General features: G+C 39.7%; 1 protein-coding gene across 3 annotated transcripts; it reads left to right on the top strand.

Moving 5' to 3' along the window:
- The first annotated feature begins 2488 nt into the window (after window positions 1-2488).
- Window positions 2489-10437, top strand: LOC113139253 (tumor necrosis factor receptor superfamily member 10A-like). 3 transcript variants are annotated; one of them, XM_026322325.1, is made up of 11 exons: window positions 2489-2640; window positions 4493-4637; window positions 4831-4959; window positions 5086-5197; window positions 5360-5451; window positions 5633-5686; window positions 6204-6299; window positions 7550-7587; window positions 7757-8002; window positions 8693-8729; window positions 9065-10437. In XM_026322325.1, exons 1-11 carry the CDS (start codon window positions 2605-2607, stop codon window positions 9352-9354), a joined length of 1275 nt encoding a protein of 424 aa, XP_026178110.1. In that variant the 5' UTR covers window positions 2489-2604; the 3' UTR covers window positions 9355-10437. The 3 variants fall into 3 exon arrangements, with proteins under 3 accessions (XP_026178110.1, XP_026178112.1, XP_026178111.1); XM_026322327.1 differs by having other exon boundaries at window positions 7757-7834; XM_026322326.1 differs by lacking the exon at window positions 5633-5686.
- Window positions 10438-21674: the final 11237 nt, after the last annotated feature.

Here is a 21674-nt window from a genome sequence, read left to right on the forward strand (position 1 = left end):
TAAGACTTAATAAGAGGTCATTATAAATGATCATGCAGCAGATGACCAGGGCACAGTCCAATGCATTTAAATGTAAATTTCAGATCTTAGCTTGGAAAAAGTGACTTAGAGGTCTTGGCCTCCGCTCTCGCATTATCTGTAACGCAAATTCTAGCAAATGCAGAGGGAAACAGTGCAGAATCGAACACATTCAGTAGAATCCAAAGGATTGTGGGAGTAAAATTGGTCAAAACACAAATGCAGTGGGTTTGTTTTAATAGCTGAGCTGTGGTGCTCTGTAGCCCACAGTCTCTATTTCAAATTCTGCCCAGCAGCCCATGAAACTGTGCCTTTAATCTCTGAGTCTAGAACAGCTCCATCAGGTCTGCAGCTTCCACTCAAACTCCCATCATTTCAATTACAGCACTGACACAGCTTAGCACCACTATCAACAGGCTGAAGCTGAGGATCAAGTTTTATTCCAGTGTAGCTGTGTGTTCTGCGCTCCTCATCAACAAATCTTGCACATCCCAGCCAAAGATGTACAGTTGAATCCACCCCTTCCTGTGTGGCTGCATATCTGCAAGCTGCAGACAACTGCTTATTAGATAATGTTAAACTAGCACACAGAGGAGAATGAGTTTTGCTAAAAATTGTGATGATGACTGACTTCATGCGCTTTGTGACAAGAGGCTTTGCACAATCGTTCTTTCTCCATTATCCTGCAGGGCCTAACAGCAGAGAGGAACCACTTGGAAGTGCTATTCGCATTGTACTACAGCAGCTATAATGAAGCTGTACTCGTTCAGCTTGAAAAGCACTTGTGCTTTTATATACACAAGGCTGTTGACAACATTTTTATTTACATGTTTTGCATTTGAAAATTAACTATGACTTTGGCTGATGGAGCTACTATTTCTATGAAAAAGTTCAAGTACAAAATATTTACTCAAAGGCTTATGATCAAACCAAAATTTTTGAACACATGCGCCATTACAAATCCTGTACAAAGCAATAGTGCGTTGTCACACTGAACAATGGCACTGTACACCCTGGACACCGGTCTTTTAGGACTAACACATAGTGAAGAGCTATAATTTATCATTTATTGTCCATCCATACATTACCTATACCCACTTATTCCTAATCAGGTTTACAGGGATCTGCTGGAACCTATCTCTCTTTGGGTGAAAGGCAGGGGTACACCCGGGACATATCATACCTTGTATATGGTATATGCAAAAAAGTCCAGTAGATATTGAGATAGTTTTCTAAATAACTAGATTGCCCTGCCTCGAGTCATACCATTAATATGGCTTAAATGTTTTCTCCAAATAAATGGATATATGTGTAGGGCTACTTAATAACATAACATCTTACATGATACTGTATATAGAATGCAGTTTGCATCAGGCGCTCTGCAGTTCCAGAGTAAACAGGCTCTTGAGGAAAAAAAAACTCTCCAGAAAGCTTAAGGAGAACTTAGAGTAACCATCCAGAAAGCTTATTTCAAAGAGTTTAAGAGAGCCAGTGACAATTAATAGCTGCAGGTGGAAAAGAGCAACTATACACTATGAAAATTGAGAGAAATATCAGGTTTAGCTACAGGATAACAGTAAGTCTTACGATCTTAATATTAGAATTACATTAACCAGTGGGGAAACACACAGTGACTGTTTCCATTTTGCACTTTGCTAGAAGTTGTGCTACTGATAAGATGAGGGAGGAGGACAATTCTTTCAAGTCACTTTTTCCTAAATAAGACTTGCATGTACAGTACAGTACATATGATGTACTAGCCTCAACAGTGTTTCCTGTATCAATCAGTCTTAATCCATAATGAACTGCAGCTTTAGTGTTTAGGCAATAACAAACCTGTGATTAAACGTTGTTTGATGTTTACTGCAAACTGTTTAGTGCATTTATCTGGTACTGTAGTGAAATACGAAGATATTTGACTAGTTCCATTATGTTGCTCCACAACATTTCAAAGTGACATTGTACTTGTTATTTTACTACATTTACTTAATATCTATAATAAGCTACTTTACCATGACAATTACTGTGAAGGAAATATGACTCAGTTCAAACAAAATCCAGCCCATCCTGCTACTATGTAAAACTGATAAAATGCTGTTTAGGCAATGGCCCTCCAGCAGCAATAATCCAGTCATGTAACATAGCCTACTTCCTAGTAATTTATCACTCAGTGGGGTTATTTTTCAGTCAGTTTGAGGTTCAGTATTCTTTCATTCATGCTGGATTTTAAATGCAGGTAACTTGTACTGATACAAGTATGATTGCAGTATGTCACTGTGATAGTAAACCACCTCAGACACGATTTCATGACATTCTGGTGTTGAAGTTCACAAGTAAAGTTTCTAAACAGTCGTATATGATATATATTAGCTCTTAAGGTTATATTAGCCTTATTTAATGAGTGATAACTGCAGCGGTGCGTGGTTCTGGTCACCGCCCGCAGCGGTGGCCCCTCCCAGACCGTGGCTTTACAAACCATCACACCTGTATTGACGCTTGAGTCAGGCGGACACGTTGAGTCTGTGGAGGCGTCTTTCTTGTTATTTTCCGAAAGACCCAGTTTACTTGTGTGGATTTTATATTTGTATGAAAAGTATGTTCAAGCTCCTGGCATCACTGTTGGTAAGTACAAGTTTCCTTTACATGGCCTGAGCCACACAAAAATTGGACGTGGCCGTGGGTCCAGCTGCTGACGCTGTTTGTTAACATACATAGTATTTCCTGACTGAAGTATTTCCAGCTGAAGTGTGTCCAGCGGCAGCAGTTTGTGTCGGCCACAGTCCTGTATGCTGTGAAAAGTTGTTTTCTGTTGTCATGTTGTCTGAACTGCAATATGGACACGTTTTAAAATGGAAATAAAGTCGGGCGCGGGGTTTAACTGGTTTGCCAGTTTGTCTCTTCTTCGCAGAATGTCACATGTATTTGTCAGTCCTGAGGTGCGAAATTCCTCTTAAGCTTCAGAAGTAACAGCCCACAGCTTAGCCTAGCTAGGACTAAATGGTCATTAGTAGTGAGCACAGGGGGACACAAACCTGATCACTGGCTCATACTGGGCCCCCTGTGGTCAAACTCTGAGCCAGGTGTTGTTCTTGTGTGCTGTCCAGTCTTTGTAATAATTTGCCAAGTGAAGTACTTGGTATGTGCGCAGACAGTTAATTATTAGCACTGTCTCTTTAGGGCACACAGCTTCAGTTAGTCACAAACTTAACTGGCGTCTGAGAAGTTTGGTACGCAGGTTTCTCAGTTGTATATGCATAGCCAGTGCCCGCTGCTTCAGAGAGTAAGTATTTCCGTACTGTTTTGTGGGTAATATTAGTGCCCCCCACATACAGCCCACATAAAAAGGGTTTGAGATTTTAGTTAAATGTCCTTTTCTGCGTCGTTGAACACTGAATTGTTTTGATGGAGTCCTGGATCTTCCCCACCACTTTGCCATACAGTGTGACAAACAAACTCTGCGCTATTTGTCAATTATTGTCACAAAGGCTATGATTTAATACATGTTTTTAAGCATGGCAGCAGGGAATACCTGTAACCCACAGACAGCAGAGTAGGCGCGCGAGAGCGTGTGTGTGTGTGTGTGTGTGGAAACAAGTGTGTTCATGCTTTCTAGGGAGATGTCCCAGCATGTGATCTTTAAGTAGGGCAGCCAGGAGAAAGTTGGGAAATGATGGGTGTGGACAGCAGTCTGTTCTGCGCCTTATTTGGTTATTCCTTAAATCTGGAAGTGGCCCAAAGGCATATCTGGCCATACTGTGTTTGTGTTCATGTGATACGAGTCTCTAATTGTGTCCGTCAGACCTGTAAGTTTGAGATGTCATTCTTACGTCAGCCAGGGCTGACGTAGACAATCCTACCTTCATCACGCTACCTGTGCTCTGGAAATGGAGTTTAAACAGATCTGACGGAAATCCCCTTCTTCACTCATATCCACCTGCTCGTGTCTTAGCTTGTGGCCTGATAAGTGCGTTCCATTGGGCACAGTCATATGAAGTATTGCTTCATCTTTATTATAAAACAAGGAAGCTTTGTGTGAACAAAGTACCCTAGACTGCCATTCAAGGGTTAGGCAGTCAGATGCACAAATATGCATGATTGACACCCAGTAAGAAAGGGAAAAAATGACAAAGGTTCAATGTGAAATAAGTACAGTGATCTATAAGCAGAAATGGAATATAGCATTGATAGATATGTTGTCATTAGTGCCTAATCACTGGAAAATACCAGTGGTTGTGCCTTCTGAATTTTAGAGAGAGTCTTCTCAATCTACATAGGGAGTGGCTCCTTTCACGGAGGCAGCCACATTGCGCTGCCATGTTTCTACAGTAGCCCAGAACAGGCAAAACAAAACTGTTGATCTATTCATTTGGGATTCTTCATTCAGTCTGTAAAATGCTTGATATGAGTAATGTTCTGAAATCAACTAAAGTAAACAAAGATGGATTTTGACATGTTGACTGCTGTTATTTGTCAGGTTATTTTCATATCGCTGAAACTCGCTGGGGCGTTTCCGCGGACGGGCCTTGGCCTGGGTGGCAGGAGGATGCAGAGGGATGTCTCCTGCAGAGACAACCTGGAGTATGTGCACGGCAACATCTGCTGTTTAAACTGTCCAGCTGGTAAGGAGGAGCACATGATTTAGTCCATAGAGGCTGAAGTTATGTCAGCAGCTGAAGTCTGCAATCACTGGAGCTATGAAGCAGGTTGAGCCTAACACAACTGGTTGTTATTTAGGTTGAGTTGTAGCATCAGTTGAATGTTGTAAGATTGAGTGCTTGTCTAAAGATATGACTTTTTGTGTGTGTGTGTTAGGTACACATATGAAATTACCCTGCAGCAGGCAAGGAGAGAAAGGCCAGTGTGAGGAGTGTGCCTATGGGATGTACACCGAACACAGCAATGGACTGAAACAGTGTTTCAAGTGCACACAGTGTCGCTCAGGTAATTCTGCTTGACAGCTGTAGACACTATTGATTGGAATTTAAAAAATCGATATTCAGCCTTTTTATGTGCTCTAAGCATGACCTCTGGCTTCAGATGTTGTTTTAATTTATTGTGCTTTTTCAGATCAGGAAATTGTAAAGCCTTGTACTCCAACTCAAAATACCGAATGTCAGTGCAAATCAGGGACATTTTGTGCTCCTGACCAAGCCTGTGAAGTATGCTTGAAGTGTTCAAGGTGAGCCTGTGCAAACCAGAGATCACACCCAGTGCTTAGTTCATCCAGAGGTGGCTATAGGAGCAACTCGTTTCATAGTGAAAGATCATTTGTGAGATGATTCGTTTCGTTCACTTTATTCTTTCCTGCCTTCAGTGTATGTTGTTGTGTACCTCTGAACAGGTGTGGAAAAGATGAGAAGATAGTGAGGAACTGCATTGCAACCACCAACACAGAGTGCAAGAAAATCCAGCCCATCTCGACTTTTGACTCAGGTACTGACTCTGTGGAAACTAGTGCCACCTCAGAGGCACTAGTTTCAGAGGTTCTTCAAACATTATAAAGACACCAGACATTACTAAGACGAGCCTAGCTTTTTTGTTACACTCAATCTATGTGTGTGTATGCATAGACCAATATGTACAAATAAATTATCCCACATTTTCTTGTTTGTAGAAAGTGAAGTGAACAGCATTCTCACAGGTGGTGATGTTTGGTCTTTGCAAATTGGTCAGTAATTGCACATAATTATCTGGATCTGTTTATATTCATTTATGGTCTATTCATAAATCCGTATTTTTATACCTCAACATCAAAACCAAAACCCATTTTGTTATAACTAAAATGTATAAATGCAGCAAATGAGATTACCATAGATGCTTTGTTTGTTGTTGCTAGCTACAAAAAGACAGTTTGGTCTGTTCAGCATAGAAATGCATCCAGTGACTTTGTAATAGGATGATGCTGACAGTATAATAGTGTTTAGCCAATTCATTGTAGTATTTGCAACTTCTCAGTTATGTGTATTTAAGTCATTACTGTAACCCACATCCCTGATTAAAGCTATAAAAATAAGAAATACAATATTGAAACCTGGTCAAAATGCAAGAAGAAACATATGAAAATTACAGCAAACAAGGCTCGACTGGGGTAACTGATGTAAACTGACCCAAATAATGAGCATTTTATTACCATAATATGGCGTTAATGGTTGTCAATTGTCTTGTTTTTTTTTCCCCCCAAACAGTTAACACTGCAGTGATTGTGTCACTTGTAGTGATTCTTCCTTTCATTGTGGCAATCGTCTTCTGGATCTGCTGGATCAGGAAACGCAGAGCAACAGGTAAATGAGGGGAGGAGACAGTCCAAATAGTAAACAATTTGAAAATGTTCCTTGAGATTGAACCTTACACAGATTTGAGGACAGCGTTGCACCCATTCCATCTGTGAAAAATGTATATATTTAAACTGACTCTCCAAAAATAAATGCTTTGTCTTTCTTGTTAAAACAAAACTGAATTGCAAAAAACTTGACAATGCTGAGATTTATGTTGAAAACCTCCAAGCACGTTGCAACTCTGGCCACACCTGAGACATTTGATGTATCACTGTTTAACATTTTTGTGTGACATCATATCACACGTCTGATCTCATATCAGCCCTGTGAAGGAGTTGCAACCTCAGTTCTTACTTTTGTCAGCTGCTGCAGGTGCCAGCCACCTGACCCTGTGAAACTTAAGTGGGGATGGATAGATGGATGTTTGTGGGTTCCACTTCATATGTTTTTAGTACAATAGCTCAGCTGGCATGGGTTAGCTAAAATACAATGGAGAAGATTACAGAACATTCCAGGTAGGGGGTTCTTATTTTAAATCACTTTCATTAGCCATAATTTAGTCTTAGACCAGTGAGACTGGAACTATTTTATTCACTGGGTGTATCAAATAGAAATAAACTGCTGATGTCACAGCAGTTTTTAACTTTGACAGAGATGGGTTGGGCACAGCCTTACATACATGTTGCATGTTGCATGTTTTTGTAATAGCGAGGCTACAGAAACCAGCCTAACTGGTGACATTCATTGTTTCAGCCAATGATCTCACAGCCACGGGTGGCATAGCAGGTGCTAGCATTTGCCGATGACGTGGGATAAGGTGTCACTAGGATAAAAAAATCTGTGGTAGGTGTGCATAATCAACATTTTAAACCAGGAAGTCGTTTAAAATGTTCAGCCCAAACCTATCCAAAGCACAGTGAAATACCTTTCCATTTGAATTTGTGCTAGTCATGTGAAGACTCTCCCACTCCCACCTTCTTTGCTGTAGCCATGCAGTAGGTCAACGTTATCCAATCCAGTGCAACCTGGCAATGTGTCACCCAGGTTCATAGCTGACCCTATGAAAATCCCCTGCTCTAGCACCCCTGGTAGGTGTGGCAGTTAATATGAAACACACAGAGCAGTGTGGTAGATGTCTGTCCTTTAGATATTCTATGTTGACTGAAGTAACTTCATATTACAAATAAGTCAGTAGCTGCTATTCATCTTTGGGGAATGCCGTGATGTTGCATAATCCTTTCATATACTTTCTTCAGATGCTCAGAGAAGTCTACATGGCGAAATGAAAGAACAGGTGAGTCACGTTTAATATTTTTGATTTTACTGAAGGATTAATGTCAACAAGTCCAGAGCAGTTCATTCAAAGAATAAAGATGAATATCCTATACCTAAAAGAAAGGTATTTTAAAATGATCCCAAAACAGCACAAGGGACATCTGTCTGAACATGTCCATCTTCTCCAGCATTACACTGGCAGGTGTCCCACTGTGGAAAGGAAGGTTGGAGAATCCCAAAGGTCAAGTTACTCAAACTGGCCACTGGTGAGACCCAAACCCCCACCTGGTGTGGAGGATGAACGCAAAGTGCTATGTGAAAGTCTCAGCAGCTCAGCCAGTAACTCCCAGCACAGTCTAACCGGCTTGCCATGCGCTGCCTTCCATGCACCCCCTCCCCAAGCCAGCCCAGTGGTGCCCAGACAGCTCGACAGGGTGAGAGCAGCAGCTCATCTTCACCCTTGCCTCTATCTTTGCTTATTTCCATCTAACATAGTTAGTGTGTGTTTGTTCCTATCAACTAATGTTTTGCTAAATTAACCGAGCAGTGTTTAAGCTTATTTTTTAAAAATACTACAAATGGATTAAGGCATACTGAAGTTTGCATATCACTAAGGTCCTCATCTCATATGATGTAACTTCATGTTTATATATTAATTGGGTTTCCTTTTGTTTTTTAAAATTGCACACATTTCCAAAAACTTCATCTCTCCTCAAGAGCAGAAAGTTGAACTGGCTTACTAATGATTTGCTGTACCAGCTGACTTTTCAAACTCACTCTCCACTGGAGTCTTGTTCACAGTAATGGACAGTGGTGCTAAAAGATGGCACTGCCACAGATTTGAAAAATGCATTAATTTTGTGTATTCAGCTTTGTGAAACATGTCTTCTTCAGTTTCATTGAACAAGTTAAGAAAATGTTGCGTCAATCAAATATCCATAATGGCCTGCATTTTCATTTAAATATAAAGTACATATTTGCATTATACAAACTCTGCTTGATAAAATGACCAGCAGGAGCTTTTGGACATGCCAAGTGACTAAATAAGAGCTGAATTGTATTTACCAGGAAGAATATCGGTACACTTCTTTGGATTTGAATGTGTATTTTCTTCCCTCACATAGGAACATGAGCAGTTTCCTGACCTTTCTCCTGTAAATGGTAAAGTGTTTATTTTCATTCCTTCTTTCAAGCTACATTCATCCTCATGTTGCTCATATGCCCCTGAAAAATAGACACTGGCACGCTTTAAAAACAGTAATGGATTTTAAGCCAGTTTTTCATGATATTTAGTTCAAACTAAAAAGTCAGAATTGTAGATGTTGAGAATGTTTTATTTGTTGTTGAAGCCCCTAAACCAAGCTTGCAATGACAACTCAGCTATTCACTTGTGTAACTTATGTAATGTATGTATATAACACAGTTTGCTACAATAGTGAGTGCATGCTAATGTGAGGTCATGATGCTTGATTTAAGGTCATTATTTTTGTTTGCAGGTGAAGAGTCTCTGAGGAACTGCTTTGAGCATTTTGAGCAATTAGATGTCGACTATTTCAAGAGATTCTTCCGCCGCCTTGGCATTTCTGACAATATGATCAAAAGCAAAGAGCCCCTTCCTTATGATGACAGGATCCATGAATTGCTGAATTATTGGGTGGAAAAAAAAGGCAAAGAAGCCAGCTTAAATGACCTGCTGAAAGTGTTACTTGATTTGAATCAGAGGCGAACAGCTGAAATGGTCAAGGAGAATGCTGTTCAGTTTGGTCATTACATCTGTGAAGCCTAATAAGATGTGACCTGTGTTCATACATTCTGAAAACATGGTCTTACAGGTCTTTGTTGCAGAAAGCTAATTCAGTTTAATACTGGTTGGAGTAGCGTTGAACAAGGCCACCATGCCTTCTGGTGTGTTGTCAGTTAGTAAATGTGTTCTGCCACAGAAACTGTGAGTAACACTTACCTGACAGGTCCTTACTTGAGTAATCTTGTGTATCATCCAGTTCTTACTGGTGTGATTAGCAACTGACATGGCCATAGTGGTCTTGTCTTGGCTTGAGTGGTAAATCTATTCAGCCGAAAAAAAAAAAAAAGTATTAGTTGGTGTGAGGTCCTTGTTGCTACTTGAAGAGCTAGTTCAAGTAGCAATGTAAAAGCCATCACCAAGAGTTGTTTATGGTGAGTAGAAAATCTATTCAGCATATTTAAAAAAGAAAAGTTATGAAGTGCCTGTCTTCCTGACTGCTGCTGTTTTATTTTACTGTAGTGTACTAATGAAGAAATACAAGGTCATGTTAAGTCATCGCTGTTTGACTGGCAGTCTTATCTGACTGAAAGTGATTTGTTTCTATTAGTTCTTTGAGTACTAATAGTGAAGTATTTATGTTGCAGTCACTGTCTTGTTGACCAGGTGTACAAACACTTTGCGCAAGACAGGAAATTGTGAATGTGATGTTTTTTGACAATTGTTCCTGTGTTTTATTTATTTAAATATACTCCACATTTAATATTTTGTGGTTGCACTAAACAGAAAACCATGACATATGTAGTTATTGATTACTGAGAGTATTAGTTAATATGGTAAAGAGCAGTTGTTTGCCCCTTTTTAAATTTGAACACAAAGTTCTCTGCCAAAAACAGCTGATCAAATTTTTTTTTTTTCTTTTCACCCCTGTATGTGTTGTGTTTCTGATTTGTGGTTCCACTTGTCATAATCCTGATCACAACTGAGCTGAAAAGTTCTACAGGGGTACACTGATGGGCTGCACTATACTTTTCTTGCCCAGATGTAGAGACTGAGAGTTCTTTCCAGTCACCCAGTTTCTTGCTTTTAATGAATTCTGGGGCAATAAAATAAGATGGTTACACTGGTCCATGTGGTCATCAGTTTACTTTATAGAAGTCATTTATAGGAAAGATTATTCATTAAGTCTTAATTCTTACTTTCAGGTTGAACCTGTTGTGATTTTTTTTTTTTTTTTTTTTTCACTTTTTATTTTCCCTTTTACTGTTTTTTTTTTTTTTTAAGTGTGTTTTAATTATATGTTGTGAAATATTAAATTTGAATTCAAAGCTTTATTCACAAGGCCTAAAGATAAAAAATTTTAACATCTAAAAGGAAAAAAGACATTGTATTTTTCTGACTGAAAAGTTGTGATCACAGTGATGTGTTCATAGAAAAAGTGGTCAGTTTAAGAGATTTCAATATGATGTGGATTTGTTGTCTGAGAAAATGCACAGTATTACAAAAAAATGTGTGTGAAAAAAATGTAGTGGTGTTTGCATACTGAATATCACTATTACCACAGTTAGCGAATGTGTTTCTACAATATGAGTGATGAAACTTATTCATGGCAGGTGTTATGACTGACCAGCAGTGAGCATGTGATTTTATATGTTTACCTTAAAAAGGACAGCAGCCATTAAAGGACTGCTGAGTCTACATGCCCCATACCATGCTGATAAAGTGAAATGGAAAGTAGCAATGACACCTGTGCTTTCCCTTATATCACGTCACTGACACCACAAGAGTGCAGAATTATTAGGGCTGCAATTTACAGATTTTCCAGGTCTAACTCTTAATCTTTTGGTTTATAAAAACATTCACCACATAGTCCCATAGCCCAGCATGATGGCTTCAGTTTTGTTTGTTTTTTTTGTCTAAACAGTTGTTTACTCAGAAGATATTCACATTTGAAAAGCTAAAAATAATTTTCTGGGGTATACTTGAAAAGCTATGTATATAGTATGAGGTGAGAATAGGTTCAGAATCAGCAACACTGAAAACTAGGATTTGACTGTTTGAAAATACTTTGTGAAAATTTTGGTTTCAAAACTGATGCAAACCTTTTTTTTAGAAAATTTCCTCTTATAGCTTCCCAATTGTTTCTTACATTGTAATATTTAAAGAAACTTAGTACAGTTTTTACAGAGATTAATTATTATCCTTTGTTCAGGTATATTTATCTATGATAGCATTTTTGTCTTTAAGATTAAAAATAAATGGAGTGTCGTAATTATCAATACAGATGTTATTATTCCTTGTATTGGCTAACAGGTGAACTTATGTTTGTTTATGTCTAGGCATTAAAACAGGTTGTTTATATTCAGGTATTAAAACGTCTTATTAGCTTTCTACATAGATAGATACTTTATTCATCCCCCATGGGGGAAATTCAGATGGTTTGATTAGTCCCACTGGACGTCAATACAGATGGACACCGTAAAGACGATGCCTCACCAAGCATTAATGGAGGTACAGTATGCCCACAATGGTTAACTGGGCTGTTGATTTTTAACACAGTGGATAGAGTAATGCCGCTTGCTGAACAAAAACTGGTAACACTAGCTGTCATAGCAACTGTTTGCTACATGGTTCGCACACTGCTATAGTTAATTTAATGTTCAATCCAGTTAAGTGGCTCTAAATAACAAACCATCCTCTTAAAAATCTACAGTCCAGTTGACTATGTGCACAAACTGTACCTGGTGTCCAGCCATTAGTCAGGCGTGGTGTGCTCAATGCTCCTGCAGGCAGTGGCAGACTTAGCAATGTGGGGGCCCAAGGCGAACATGGGTATGGGGCCCTCAACATCCAGGGCTTTTTTAGTCATACCTTTAACTTCATCTCACTTCAACTTCTTCGTCCTCACACAGCAAAAACATCCAGATGTCTAGAACCGCACCTGTAGAAACAGAACAAAACATATTAACAATATACTATTATATACTATATACAGTAATTATATTAACTCATGCACTCCTTTCACAAACAATTACCTATGTACAATTGGAATGTACTTCAATGTTCATTCACATACCACATATATTAGTCATCGGTTACCTTTTGTTTTCCAGCAGGACGTGTGATAATGATGACTGGACTTTTTTCTCTATGGTGTGTTACTTAAGTAAAAACCAGACAAGACAATTGAGTTACACAAATAATATTAAAATATACTTTAAAAATTAAACTGATTACCTCTTCTTTTTCCCACCTTTTCCTTCTCTGTTTTACTCTTCATTTTGTTTTCTTCTCCTTGTATTACCCTTGCTGCCCTTGACTGTTTACTTTCTCTTTCTTGAATCTTTTTTCTCATGTCCTGAACTGTTTCTTCTTTCATGCTATTTTCATGTCTCTTCTCCTCCTCCTTTTTCACTGTATTCCTCCAGCTTTGGCATTGAATTGGCATTCAGATGCAATTTTAGGATGTTGATTCAAATAAATACAGTTAGTTTTAAGTGCTTGATGAAAAATACCTTAACCATAAATTATGGGGCCCTGGTAGTTCGGGGCCCTAGGCGACCACCTACCTTTGCCTAATGGTAAGTCCACCTCTTCAGGCAGGTCCTCTTCTTAACCAGTAGACAGAAGAAGGTGGAGCAGGTGCGCTGGAAATAAGGCATCGTCTAGAGTAGTGTATAGGGATAGTGTACTGTAGGCTATCTCTGTTAGCTGATTGGCTTATTTTATTAGAAGCTTTGTGATTGGCGCCCCGGTCTTCTGCAAAGTTTCAGATCTGTCGACCGTGAAAACAGGGTCAGAAATGTGATCTGACACTGCAAAAATAATGAGTTGAAACACTGAAAGAACAGAGTTGAATGTTTGCAAAGCAAGTTTTAAAACATGAAGAGACTGATTTGTAACACTGAAAAGAATGAAGCATTTTTTCAGATATTCAAATTTTATTTTCAGAGGTTTGAATCATAGCTTTCAAAAAATTTCACATTCAAAATGTATTTTCAAACATTCAAATCCTAGTTTTCAGTGTTGCTGATTCTGAAACTATTCTCACCTCATAACCTGCATTCACTTACACTGAACACTGGGCTTTGGTAGAAGTTACTTTGTCCATTATTGTTTGCTTATGATGCTCTAGTTCACATACATGGGAGCTTTTATGAAAGTGAAAGCTATAACTGCGATTTACAAGCCGAATTGCAGAATAGCCATGAATGCATGCTGATTCTGTGAGGCTTTGATGGTGTCAATATGCTGTTAAACAGGCAATATAGCAGTATTTGGGTTACATGTCTCCAATGTGAAGAAAGATACCTGTACCTGCCAGTGCAGTTTGTGTTTGAACCATGACTAATGGAAAGCCAACCTGGCAGGCAGTAACTGGTGAGTGCATGTAATTCCTTCTACAGTCTATTTTTTCACAGTTGTTGAAAATACTTTTAAAAGCACACAGTCTCATGGTGTTGCTTGAGTAAAGCTAAAGGCTCCTGTTCTAGTTTAGTTTTGTTGCTATGTTTCCACGGTGTTTGATGTAGTGCCCCCCTGTGGTGGTTATGGTTAGGATAAAGCCAGGTTCAAGTTAGTGAGGGGAGACACACCCTGACCGGGGATCAGATATCTATACAGAAACTGAATTTGCCTTGTGGTGTCTGGGCACACATCAGGCCATGATGTTACTACAGAACAATATACTCCACGTTAACAACCAACCTCTGTCCTTGACGAGTGCTGCTTCCACAGTGATGCAACAGGGGCCTTCAGACACCTCCTGCAACTGGCCATGGCTGATGGGTGGAGGCTCCTTTCTCTAAACTGTGTTTTTGGGAGGGGTATCAGGGATCACACAAATGTTTCACTCAGTGTGTGCTCTCCTTTTTTACCTCTTTGGTCCTGCGGCTGTAGCTAAATTGACAGCTTCCTATACTGCCACACATTAATCTGTCTTCATGAACTACTCCGACATCCCATCACTTGCCAGTCAGTTCTACAGTTTGCTGCCTCATTTTCTCCTTCACTCCTCATTCAGCAAGTTGAATAGCGTGCTGCGTTCGCTGTTCATTTACTCTCATGACAAGTGTCTTTTTCTTACATTACCATCATGAATAATAATGGGATCACTGTGTCCGTCAATTCAGATACTAATCCCACAGTGTGTAGTCAGAGCATTTAATAGAGGTGTCACAGACACATTCACCAAAGTGATACTCCTGCTGTAACAAATCCGCTTTCTGACTCCCATGCCTCAACCTAATGCTTACTGAGAATGTTAGTAATCATTCTGTCACAGCCATACAGTGTCCCAGCCAAATTACTACTCAGGAAAGGTGATTTGAAGGTAGATCTGAATTTAAATCACACTGTTCCTCTATTTTTTGACATGTTGAGGGGTAACACTTATATTTAACATGTTCAGATTTCAGTCAGTTTGTTAGCATTTCAACACTAATTTGAACATTAGTGCTAAAGAAGTACAAGTGAGGCTGCCACTATAGGTATTTGTTTAAAAACAAAATTATGTGGCATAATAAAATTATGACCAGATGATATCAAGTATCCAGTACACCAACAGATACTGTAAGTATAAGAGGATCATCGAAGTATTTGAGATAGACATCTTAGAGATGGATGATAGAGATCTTCCTCCACATCAGAAATCCCAGTAACGCCTTTTATGGCTAGAACAAGTGAAAAACACAAATGTCATGTCATTGTTTATCTGTAAGCTTCCCTCATTGGTAAGTCAGCTCTACAACCAAACTCCATGTTGGAAACACTGACCTCTCCTAGAGTCTGTGCTCTGTTTCTCTATGATATATTGTTAGGGACACAGAGTCCAGCAACAAATGGAAATAAGATGTATGTATTGACTGTAGAACTCAATACAAATATGAGAGTGATGAAGCACCTGCTGACCCATCAGCTCCCATACAACAAACAGACAATGTGTTTGAAGGTGCACAGAAAAATACTGTACAAAACACACCTCCAAAATGTATTATATATAATATTTGAAGAATAAGCAGTCAGTTGGAATACAGACTGTACAGCAAGGACTTTGATGTCTAGGTCCTACTTTGACTCTGGCATGTTTTTTACAGATATAATTCATTTCAATTAAAGGAAGTGGATTACATCACTACAATAAAAGGGTTGTCACCTCAAACATTATAATTATGGTGCTAGATCTAGGTGATTACCCTTTGGAAATAACTTTGCTATACTTTTTATGTTGTGCTTTTATATCAAAATGCCAAAACATTAATATAATTCCTAATCTAAATATTTGCTATACATCTAAATGAGCCTAGGTCAAGTATAAATGAATATATCAATATTTCTAATAGTATGTATTTTAGTATGCAATCACCATTGCCACAACTGCAAGTTACCAGTTACAATTATACTTAATCTGACATATATAATTAATTTTTGATTTTATTACTTTGTTATTGCCCATTTTTAAAAGAGACATTTTCACAAATAAAAAAAAAAATTTTTATTTACCTTTCATGATATTTAAAAATTTGTGTGTCCATGCTTTACGCTATTTGGTGCTAGAAGTGGTCAGTGGTTATAAATTAACACACTTCCCCTAAGGTTTTTTCTCTTTTTGTTTGTTTTATGGCCTGCAATTTTACTCTTTTACTCACTTTTTCAGTTTTATGACCATTTTCTGCTCAGCACCAGATGGCTAGCTCATGAACATAGTGGCACATTTAGCTGCTCAGTAATTGGTGGAGAGTAATGCAGAACTTAAGTTTATATACATATATATATATATATATATATATAGTTTGGACACAAAAATAAGGACAACATGGGGAGAAGTTAGCCAACTATCAGAACTGCAGAGAGGTGGGATGAAGTTGGGTAAGAAGTACAGCAAGCTGTATATACCAAACAACGACTCACAGCCCTGGCCACACTCCTGAAGAGGTACACCAGAGAAATAGAAACAAGGAGAATAAACAGGATGTTCTCCACTGAACCATCCAAAGTGTACTCCCAGTGGCAGGGTAGTAATATGACAGCAGACCCACCAAGGCTGGAGACTGAACAATACTGGAAAACATATGGAGAAGGAGGTATCACATAACACCAATGCCCAGTGGCTGGCGGACCTGAGAGCAGACCACAGCAACCTCCCTGAACAGGAACCAGTAACCATCACAATGGCAGAGCACAAGACAGGGTCTCAAGCATGACGAACTGGGCAGCACCGGGGCCTGACATGATCCACACCTACTGGCTAAAGAAGCTAACTACACTCCATGAACGTCTGGCAGCTCAAATGAACCAGCTGCTAATGAATGGGACTCACCCAGAGTGGCTAACTGAAGGCAGGACAGTCCTGATCCTGAAGGACCCCCAAAAGGGGGTCAATAACCTGCCTCTGCACAACATGGAAGCTCCTGTCAGGCACCATAGCAGCTAAGATGAGTAGGCACATGGCTCAATACATGAGCGGGGCCCAGAAAGGAACGGGTAAGGACACCAGAGGAGCAAAACATCAACTACTGGTAGATAAAGCAGTCACTCGAGACTGTAAGACCAGGCAGACCAACCTGTGCACCACCTGGATTGCCTACAAGAAAGTCTACGACTCAGTGCCTCACACGTGGATCCTGGATTGCTTGGAGCTATCCAACTTCAATAGGACTTTAAGAACCTTCATAAGGAACTCAATGGGACTGTGGAACACAACCCTAGTGGCCAACCTCAAGCTGATTGCACAAGTCTCCATCAAGTGCGGCATCTACCAAGGAGATGCTCTGTCCCTACTGCTGTTCTGCATATGCCTGAACCCCATCAGCCAGATCATCACTACGACTTGCTTCAGATACCGACTATGAAATGGAGCAACCATCAGCCACCTCCTGTACATGGATGACATCAAGCTGTGCGCCAGGAGTGAACGAGACACTGACTCACTGATCCATACCACCAGGATATACAGCAACGTCATTGGAATGTCATTCAGACTGGATAAGTGTGGTTGGATAACAGAGAGGAAAGGTTGTCAAGACTGGAGGAATTGAACTGCCAGAAGGTAGCATAACGGATGTTGAGGAAAGCTACAAGTACCTTGGACTCCCACAGGCAAATGGGAACCAAAAAGAAGCCGCAAGGACAGCAGCCACAGCCAAATACCTACAGAGAGTAAGGCAAGGCCTAAGAAGTCAGCTAAATGGGAAGAACAAGGTCCAAGATATCAAAACCTACACCCTGTCGGTCATCAGATACCCCGCTGACATACAAAAGCTGGCCAAAAGAGGACATAGAAGCCACCGATGTCAAGACAAGGAAGTGCCTCACAATGCATGGAGGGTTTCACCCCAAATCCAGCATCCTGAGACTGTACACTAAGAGGAAGGAAGGAGGCCGAATCGTAGCAGCACAAGAATAGACCCTGAGCACAAGATCGATAGAGGCTGGGGTCTACCACACCAGGCAGGACCCCAGGTGCAGGCTGTGCAAAGATGCCACTGAGACAATCCAACATATAACAGCAGGTTGTAAGATGCTAGCAGGCAGGGTTCCTTATACATGGAACGCTATAACCAAATGGCCGGCATAGTGTACAGGAACATCTGTGCCGAGTATGGGCTGGAGGTCCCAAGGTCAAAATGGGACACCCCTCCAAAAGTGGTGGAGAACGACCAAGCTAAGATCCTGTGGGACTTCCAGATACAGACTGACAAACTGGTGATGGCTAACCAACTGGGCATAGTAGTGGTGGACAAACAGCAGAAGAAGGCCATAGTGGTAGATATAGCAATCCCAAGTGATAGCAACATCAGAAAGAAGGAACATGAGAAGCTTGAGAAACACCAAGGGGTGAAAGAAGAGCTAGAAAAGATGTGGAAGTTGAAGGCAACAGTGGTCCCTGTGGTAATCATGGTTAAATGTACATACACAAAAATCAAAATAAAAAACAAAAAAGTTTAATCAAAGTAGAATGAGTGCAGATAAAACACTTTATATAAAACACTTTCATTTGTCATATGCAGAGCTAAAAAGAAAAGTTCTTAGCTTGGACTTAGACGGTACCAGAGATGAGCCTTGTCTAACATCATCAGGAAGATTATTCCAGATTTCAGCTGCATCAAACTGAAACGCTGTTAGTCCTGACTCTGGGCACGAGCAGAAGGCCTGTCCCTGATGTTCTAAGAGTCCTAGATGGTTCCTGTGGCACCAACATGACAGACATGTACTGTGGTGCTAAGCCACAAAGAGACGTATACACAAGCAGGGCTGTTTCAAAGTCAATTCTCTGATCTGAGAATGTTCAATGCAATCACACAGTGAATTGACTGGTCCATATTCACCTTCTGTGAGTGATATGTAAATCTGAGTGTCATCTGCATAGTTATGGTAGGACTCATTATTGCTGCGTATTAACTGGCCTAAAGGAAACATGTAAAGATTGAACAAAAGGGGTCCCAAGATGGACCCATGGGGGAACACACATGTCAGCGCCATTTGATCTGAGACACAGTTACCAATTTCAATGAAGTACTTCCTGTCTTCAAGATAGAAACGCATCACTTAGATCCAGCAATACCACGACAGAGACTCTGCCAGTGTTGGTGTTGAGACGAATGTCATTTGTCACGTTGATGAGTGCAGTCTCAGTGCTTTGATGGGGCCTAAAACCTGACTGAAAATCATCAAAGCAGTTGTTTAGCATGAGAAAGTCAGTTTGTTGTTGGTAAACAACTTTTTTTGCCTAAATACGACAGGTTTGATATGGGCCGGTAGTTGTTCAGTACTGTGGCATCAAGACTGCTCTTCTTTAGAAGAGGCTTGATAACAGTAGTTTTCAAAACCCTTGGAGATGTTCCAGACTGTAATTAGTTATTAACTAATTGAGTAAGTTGTGGTAACAAACTGCTTAGTACTGATTTCAGAAATCTGGTGGGTAAAACATCGAGGCAGCAGGTGGATGAAAAGCTGGCAGAAGCAGGAGCAAGCAGAAAAGTAGTAGCAGCAGCAGGAGTAGTGACAAAAGAACTTGTCATTATTAGCTAGATAAACTTAAACTTATTTATTTAATTGTGCTTTTGGGTACTGATTATATTTTGTGAATAGTGGCATGTTTTTTTTAAATTTTACTATTGCTATTTTTTTTTTGTTTTGGTTCTGTGATTTAATTGCTCAGAGCTTTTTCTAGCTTCTGCTGTTGTTAGGTGCACTAAATAAACCTTGATTGATTAATTAGTTGATTGATTGATAGATAGGCTACTTTCCAAGAATCTTTAAAATAAATCTTTAAAATCTGATTTCATCAAGCCTTCAACAGGAGTCACTCAATAAACACTAAACTTTTGACTCCATTTGTGTGTTTTCTATATTTTATCAATTTAACTGCAGTTTCTTGTGATTACTGGTAAGACCCCAAGCCCAGTTGCCACTCCAGAGAATTCAGTCTCCTTCTGTGGTAACAGCTCCATTGGCTCTCCACAGCTGCCAAATACTTCATGGAGCTGAAAGCAGAGACCCAAAAAGTCCCGCATGATTGTGATCACAAACCAAAAGGCTTTTGACATCCAGGGGTGATATTACTATTGGTTCCTTTATAGAAAACACTCTTGGGTTGTTTCCTGTTGCCTGAACACAATACAGCAGCCAGCATCCCTTCAATTTAAAAATCAAACTTCCATGACCTTTGTTAACCACATACATGCAAGAATAATAAATTAGATTTCCTTCAAAACAATCTTACACAATTCCCCTCACCCATTTAAGTGCTGTTTCAAAAGAATGCTTGGTACTTCTCATGTGCAATTTTGAGTGAATAGGGCCTGATTTTGATGAAGGCTATGATGATCACTCCATTCAGGCCTAGTAAGAAGGAGATATTACAGCTTTTCCATCTTCAGACCAAGAGCTCTGCTAATCAGTGTTGAGAAGGGAATAAAAAGGCATTCAGTCTTCCTTCTTTTGGCCTTTAGTGCTAGGACTTAAAGGACAACAGGAAATGAAACTTAGCTATAAAATATAAAGCAATAGGACAGAGTGTAAAATATACTTCCATCTTTGCTGGAAATGAGAAGATTTGCCCTGTTTCTTAATCTGAATTTGTTATACTGATGTTAAACTCTGCAGAGAATAAATTGTAAAGGTAGAAAAGGTCACTATGACAGCATTCAGGACGACTTTCTCAGAATAAAGGGAGGTAATTTCTGATTCACAAAGTGAGCCTCCTATTCATTGCCAGTAGAGTGGCTTCACACTGTAGATCAGTATGGCATCACAGATTTGAGTCTTTACTCTTCAATTTGCTTTAGGACAGAGTCGTTCCTTCCACTTATTCTGCAGAATAATAGCCCAAATGTCAGTTTCAGTGGGACTCCTGGCGGGGATCATATTCCCAGCACTCTGCACTGTGAGCCTTCAGACCCAAACTGCTGCAAAATGAAACAGTCTTACCAGATATCTGGTGGTGTGCTTATTCACAAATTGAATAGCTAAATTTGAATACAGGTAATTTACAAAATTATATCTGAGTAGGTGTCAACATAGGAGAGGAAGAGAATCAAACACAAGTGATTACCGAAAATGAAATTTTCATTTAAATATTTCCATTTAACATTAAATAATCCTGTTCATTAAAAGTTCATCTTCTGTCTTTTTATAGTGGATACTTTTTGACTTAGCCCAAATATATAATTAACCTCTAATTTGGAACAACAAACCATGAATAACCATTAATGATAAATTGGTAACTGACCCTTAATGTTTCAGACAACAGGATGTAGTACTCTTATTGTTTTAGATCACTTGTCTATGGAAAAATACTAATTCATTCATATTGGATTCTGTAGTTCATGATGCTGTAGAACTGTGTTTTGATATAGTGAATATACAGTATTAGTATTGCAATTGTGACAGCAACAGATAAGTGAGATTAGTCATAAAGTTATTCTGTGCCATACATAGATCATATGATGATGCTTGTGATTGTTACAATTATTCTCAAGGGAAGCATAGTCGATTAGTGGTTAGCACTGTTGCCTCAGAGCAAGAAGGTTCCTGGTTCAAAACCCATCAGGGGCCTTTCTGTGTGGAGTTTGCATGTTCTCCCTGTGCTTGTGTGGGTTTTCTCCAGGTACTCTGGTTTCCTCCCACAGTCCAAAAACATGTATGTCAGGTTGATTGGTGACTCTAAATTGTCCATAGGAGTGAGTGTGAGTGTGTGAGGTTGTTTGTCTCTATGTGGCCCTGTGATGGACTGGGGACCTGTCCAGGGTGGACCCCTGCCTTTCACCCAAAGAGAGCTGGGATAGGCTCCAGCAGATCCCTGTGACCCTAAATAGGAATAAGTGGGTATAGATAATGGATGGATGGATGGATGGATGCATGGA

Source organism: Mastacembelus armatus, chromosome 9, assembly GCF_900324485.2.
Source record: "Mastacembelus armatus chromosome 9, fMasArm1.2, whole genome shotgun sequence".
Lineage (NCBI taxonomy): Eukaryota > Metazoa > Chordata > Actinopteri > Synbranchiformes > Mastacembelidae > Mastacembelus > Mastacembelus armatus.

What these genes read in the sequence shown, in the direction of transcription:
- LOC113139253 (XM_026322325.1), top strand. Translation starts at nt 2,605, where the DNA reads ATGAAAAGTATGTTCAAGCTCCTGGCATCACTGTTG. An exon ending in AGCTCCTGGCATCACTGTTG is followed by an intron (nt 2,641 to 4,492) that starts GTAAGTACAAGT and finishes GTTATTTGTCAG; the next exon opens with GTTATTTTCATATCGCTGAA. An exon ending in CTGTTTAAACTGTCCAGCTG is followed by an intron (nt 4,638 to 4,830) that starts GTAAGGAGGAGC and finishes TGTGTGTGTTAG; the next exon opens with GTACACATATGAAATTACCC.